General features: G+C 40.5%; 1 protein-coding gene across 1 annotated transcript; it reads right to left on the minus strand.

The window, feature by feature from the left end:
• Positions 1 to 2945: 2945 nt before the first annotated feature.
• On the minus strand, positions 2946 to 6085 carry LOC137293575 (uncharacterized). Its single transcript, XM_067824212.1, has 5 exons — positions 5898 to 6085; positions 5696 to 5752; positions 5267 to 5353; positions 3739 to 3945; positions 2946 to 3247 (listed from the first exon to the last, which is right to left on the minus strand). Exons 2-5 carry the CDS (start codon positions 5742 to 5744, stop codon positions 3039 to 3041), a joined length of 552 nt encoding a protein of 183 aa, XP_067680313.1. The 5' UTR covers positions 5745 to 5752; positions 5898 to 6085; the 3' UTR covers positions 2946 to 3038.
• Between the last annotated feature and the right edge of the window lie 211 nt (positions 6086 to 6296).

A 6296-nucleotide genomic window follows, 5' to 3' on the forward strand; every position in this document is an offset into this window, starting at 1 on the left:
AAAAGTGCGTTGAGAAAGTTGAAAATGAAATACAAAGACATTATTCGGAACACAGTGGACTGGACCATGCCACCATCAAGTCAGTCGTCATCAGGGTAAACTTTGACGACAGCGGCACCGATTCGGACAACAGCGTCTTCTGAAAGTGGCAACACTGACTTCCGTTGAACATCTCAAGTAACCAGATAACGGCTTTTGAGATTACCCCATCTTCACAACACACGCTTGTTGATTACCTGGCTGTTCTACCAGCAAGTGACACATCGTCAGAGTTTGTCTGTCGATTTCATGTGGCTGTGCAAAATTTGGTTTTGTTGCAATTATTAGATTTCGTGTTAGTGAGAAATTCATCGGTCTCAAATGGAATCAAAGGGACTGTAGAATAAAACTACCGTGTTTTGGAATTTGATGTTGAACATCTCTGTTTCCGGATTAGAGAAAGTGGTATCTAGATCAACAAATAACATCAATTTTAAAACAGAGGTTTATCTCCGAACGGCTTTGAGAATCAGACCGCTTTGAAAACAGTGCTCCCTTGGAATGTTAGAAACAAAATTCTGCTAGATTAAAGCAATCTAAGAACATCCATAGGTAGTTATTATTGTCATGACTAAACTTCAAGACTAAAATGTTCTCAGTTTTGAGTAGTTCCGCATTAGGTTTCTAAACACTTTTCAAAAAAGTAATTGACAAATTACCTGTCAAACTGAGCGCAGAGATTTGTGCCTCTTTTTTACAATATTTGGACAGTATGGAATCTCCAAATCTTTATCCAAAACTGGCAAGAGACATATTGTTTTAAAAAGCAACTTAAGCAACTTTTTCATCCCTCAATATCCCACCACCTCCATTTTATAACAAGGTAACCCCAAGCATGCTACCTCTACCAAGATTTTCTTGTTGAAAGGTTTTTAAAGGTTAACACAAACCAAGGCCTCAGTAAACCCGTTTTATGGTTGTCATGGGGATTGCATTTACAAACTGGACGCATTTGTCACCACATTTATATCCGATGCAACTCCCTATTTACAAGTTTTCAGTTTAATAGACATGTGAAGGTCCGGGGTAGTATAGGCCTTCAGCAACCCATGTTTGCCATGAAAGGAGACTATGCTTGTCGTAAGAGGCGACAAACGGGATCGGTGGTCAGACTCGCTGACTTGGTTGACACATGTCATCGGTTCCCAGTTGCACAGATCGATGCTTGTGTTGTTGATCACTGGACTATTTGATCCAGACTGGATTATTTCCAGACCGCCACTATATAGCTGGAATATTGCTGAGTGCGGCGTAAAACTCAACTTACTCTCTCATTCAGTTTAATAGTTGAGGTTCCTTTTCATTTGTCAATGGCGGTGCTATGAGTGAGTAAACTTGTCAGTATGGTTTTGCACTGCATTTTAAGTAGTATTCCAGCAACATCACAATGGGTGACACCAGATATGGGCTTCACTCATTGTACCCATGTGGGGATTTGATCCCGGGTCTTTGGCGCGACGAACGAACGCTTTAACCATTAGACTATCCTACTACCCTGGTGGTGCTGTGAGTGGGACACGATACGCGTGCCGTTCGCAAACACCTGGTGTTATCTCTAGTCGATAGTGATTCCAAAATACCGGCTAACGATACACTCAGGTGCTGTAGCCGATTTAGCAGTGATTTCTTGTAAACACAGGCGGTTTTTTGAATCAAGATAGGCCTTACGTCGCTTTCTGGTTCACCGTTGAAGCTGAATTTACACCAATAGGTGATAGGTTTTGACACAGATAACTTGCAGTTGTCACTGTTCCGCGATTCAGAAGGACTGCGAAGTGTAGCATTGTGGTTTTGAATTCTTTCTAAATACCCTCGATGTATCAGTGCAGTGTAAATCTTGTGAATCTTACGAAGAGCACAAGCAAGTGTTTATGATTTACTGTCAAATAATAATCAGAGATCACATAACACGAGGATGCGGAGTTTCGTTGCAGATCCTATTTGCTTGATGTTAGAATATACACCGGAACGTTGCATCTATTGCAATAAAGAATATGTCTATGCATAAAGGTGTTCCTCTTCATCATTACAGCTCCAAGAAAATTAAAGAAGTGAAAGTTGAAGCTGCTAGCGGAAAAATCAACTTATCTTGCCCGACTGGTTGCATTCACCCAACACATTCGCAAAGGCAAGCCAGTTTACTCCCTGACGAACGTGGTACCGTGGTAGGAGTTACAACTGTGGACTAGCATAAAATATCATTTTTGTCACGTCAAATTTGGAAATGATTTCCTTTGTCGACTGTTACCTAAGGGCTTGGATGAAACCTCTTTGAGCAGGAGTCGCCTACCAGGACATCTCAGGAAGAGGACAGCTGCAATGGGTTGTTTTCCGTCATTATGGCTTAGTGGTTAAGCGTTCGCTCGTGACGTAGACGACCGGGGTTCGATTCCCACATGGGTACAATATCTTGCGCTCGTTTCCCTGCCGCAATTTTGATGACATATTACTAAAAGAGGCGTAAAACCACACCCATTCACCATTTGGTTTGTCGACAAGCATAGGATACTGGGGAGCAAGTTCATTCTGACTGACTGAGTGTGAGTGAATATGGTTTTACGCCGCTTTTAGCAATATTCTAGAAATCACACGGCGCAGAACACAAGAAATGGGCTTTACACATTATACTCAAGTGGGGGATAGAACTCGGACCTTGGACGTGACAAGCGAACATTTTACCAACCAGGCCACCCCACGGCCACGCTTTCTTTAGTGTTAAGGGATAGTGGGGTAGTCTAGGAGAGGTTCGATTCCCAACACTTGTACAATATTCAATACTAGCGTATCCTCCGACACGTTGGTGGCACAATTCTAAAGCTGTGAAAAACCATACTCGCTCACTTCTTTGTATATACACTGACAACATTCTGACAGTTTGTATAATCATTTATAACAAATCAGCAATGTTCAAGAGGTTGATATAATTCAATTTAATTTCCACAACTTGAAATTATCAGTTGCCAGGACATCGAATCTGAAACACGGACTGGTTGCTTCTGTTACATGGGAACCTCACAGACGTAGCGGAGTTTGGCAATGCAGCGTTGGTTAGCAAGCCCCTCAAAATGCATCATTCCACAGCGATTTCGGGGCGACGAGACTGGTTCTTTGTAAGCCCAGTTGGTGACAAACATGGACCCCGTGTTCCATCTGAACCCTGTACTGGTGACTCGTACAAGACCGATCCACACACCGAAGTCTCTGTATGCTGAAACAGCACCAATATTCTATGGAAGAACGCCCAGGACGAAATGTTCTCTCGTAAAATTAGGCTTCCTTTACAATATACTTAAGATGAAATGATAACGATGAAAGCTTATCATGGTTTGGGGTGACACTGAAGGTCAAGGTCACACAGCATGAATTAGGTGACTGTGAAAACGTGAATACTTAGGATTAGAACAAGATGAAACTTGGCATTTTCTAACTCTCATGTGATATGGGCGAGTTACAAACAAGCTAGGTTGGATAACGACAATGATGTCTGCTGTTTCAGAAACTGGTGGACCAAACAGATCGGTTATCACAGACCAGGTAATTCATGCAATGTCTGTTCCACACTATTGTGGTGACGACCGTCAAGTAATTCTCTGACAGTTCTCAATGCAGTCGCTCAATGATTGTTGTCAATGTCCCCAAACACAACATACTGGTAGTTAACTGTTTACAGTAGATAAGGATTTTAGTGGAGTGACTTACCACTGCGCCCTGAAGTCGGAGTCACGGCGGTCATGACACCGGATAAGAAGCCATATTTGTCTGGAGAGTCCAGGTCGATGAGACGTCCGTTCTGGATTTTAGCGCACTCTGCATAGGCTTCAGCGTAATCCTTGACGTCGTCAGGAGCACTTACTTTGTAACACAGACTCGGATTCTGAACCCTTGTGAATCCGCTCGGACAAGGGACTGAAGAACGTAAATGGGTGTAGATTTATAAGTTTAACGAATTGATCAACAGTATTTGTGCTTCAAAGAATCCGAACTTCTCGTGCTAACGAAACAGTATTATAGAATAGAATAACAACAGAGATGCCATAGAATGGAACATAGGCATAACTCATACACTGGTACATAAGTATTCTATATGGTTGGTGCTGATGTTAGAAATTGTCAGTTCTACATTTTTCAAAAACGATGTTTTAATCTAAACAGAATTCTCCCTTCTCGGCGAATGATGGAGGTGTATATCCTTTCCTGACATAACCCTATTTAACCTTTAGTGATTTGACCCTTTTAGCATTTAATAACTTTACTCTTAATAATCTGTATTATCAGTATCTTTTATGAAGTTAAGTCTTTATAACTTCTCTAAACCAAATTACGAAATGCAGTTCAAAATTCTGCTAGTGAGACGATCGGGGTAAAAGTTTCAGAGAGTTTCCTTAGGGTTTGATCGGCATTCACCTCCTGGACAATTTCGGGACAGTTTCGGCTAAAACTCGAGAATTGAACTGTAGACGACGATGTTTACAAACTCTCGCGTGGAAAGCAGTATCCTGACCATTCTTCCTGATGTGTTACAGTATATGTACACATGTGGAGTTGTGTTACTAACTGACACCTAGCATCGTAATGATGTGTACAGGCTCCTCGTTGTCCGCTCTGACTGGAGTCACATAATATACTGGACAGCAAAACAAAACGCAATTTTCGGAAATGAAATCTGATAAAAGAAAGCATTCATGTTTATGCCTTCGAATTGCGTGTCTTTTGATGTTCAGTATATTGTTGTAAAACGCTGCGATTATTGTGTACCTGACCTTATCAAGTCTACACCAGTCTATATATGATTTCAATGGTTGCCGTTACTTTTGTTTGCCAAGAAACAATTCGCATGCATATTTCACGAAACAAATTTCTGTTCAACTGTTATAGTAAATTTCAACAGACTTTCCCTAAGAATCTTGCTGGTTAGAATTCGGTTAACCTGTGAATACTACTTATTGTTATGAAATAAAAGGAAGGTTATACTCAACATACCATCCGTGACCATTAAGGCTACAAGCAGTTTTCAGGAAACCGTGCTTTTCAACTCGAAAAAGGTGATCGGGTGGTCAGACTCACTCACCTGGTTGTCATGGTAACTGCATCGACGTTCATTTTGACTCAGTTATTTACATATACTATCACATAGCCGGAATAGGTCTGTGCAGACGTCCAGAAACAACAGATTAATTATAAATGATTAATTATAAATGATTAATTATAAATGATTAATTATACATACCATAAAACACATAGTCTCCAAACATGTTTTGTTTTGCCCTGAAGCACCTGGGGACGACCGTCTCATTGTATCCCTCAGAACAGACGGCTGCAAAGCAATAAATCAACAATGGCCGAGGCTAAGACAGATAATCACGGTCACGCTGAAACACATTGAGGACTAAATAGATGTTTAAGCTTGGACAAATATTATAAATATCTTGCTACTTAACATAATCCACAGACGTAACTTTTATATTAGGACTCAAGAACCATCCATTCCATCGACGAAGGTGAAAGAGTTTTCCAAAATGGCACTAATACGGTACATTTCTCCATAAGTATTTCCTGCCACCACTGTCTCCATTAAACTTTAAATGAACCAAAATTGGAGAAATATTAAATAACAAATATAAATGTTAAATAGATAATATTATATTTGACAGCCAACCTGAAATGCCAGCCACTGCGCATGACACCAGAATGAAGAGTCTCAACATCGTTGTAACTGGAAGGGAAATTGTAGAGATTGCAGACAGGTTTGCGAAGTTGACGTTTTGGAGAAGTGAATTCTTTCGTTTTAAAGCGGTATGGTATCACAAAACATCCACTGTCTTTAATAACAGTTTGTAACTGTAACCATAATACCTTACCTATAGTAGAGGTACAGTCGTAACTGCCTGCAGCGTCTGTCACTGGCGGAGACAGTGCTGCCTCTTTATATAGGATGTGGCGATGCTATTTGTATAATGAAACCTCTTCGTGGCCGTATTAACTTTCAGAGCAATCTGTTTCGGAAGATAATCGAGACCAATGATTATCTTGGACTGACGTTCCGCATCTACATAATTCAATCATGTAGATGTGTCGAATGTATGTCATAATAATGATGTTAATAGCTATGTGAGCTAGATCGTAACATGATACATATTTTATGTATTTCAAGTACATTTAAGCATTAAATGTGGTGTGAATAATGTAATATTCTATGGACTGAAATCCAACGCCTGTCCATGATGCTCTTGGGATAAATGTGGACATGTGAAGCTCGA

The sequence above is a fragment of the Haliotis asinina genome, chromosome 1, assembly GCF_037392515.1.
Source record: "Haliotis asinina isolate JCU_RB_2024 chromosome 1, JCU_Hal_asi_v2, whole genome shotgun sequence".
Classification (NCBI taxonomy): Eukaryota; Metazoa; Mollusca; class Gastropoda; order Lepetellida; family Haliotidae; genus Haliotis; species Haliotis asinina.

Coding starts and splice junctions, on each gene's coding strand:
- LOC137293575 (XM_067824212.1), bottom strand. CDS start 5,744: ATGTTGAGACTCTTCATTCTGGTGTCATGCGCAGTGGCTGGCATTTCA. Junction 5,354..5,695: donor CGCAGTGGCTGGCATTTCAG/GTTGGCTGTCAA, acceptor ATTGCTTTGCAG/CCGTCTGTTCTGAGGGATAC. Junction 3,248..3,738: donor TCCGACTTCAGGGCGCAGTG/GTAAGTCACTCC, acceptor GTGCTGTTTCAG/CATACAGAGACTTCGGTGTG.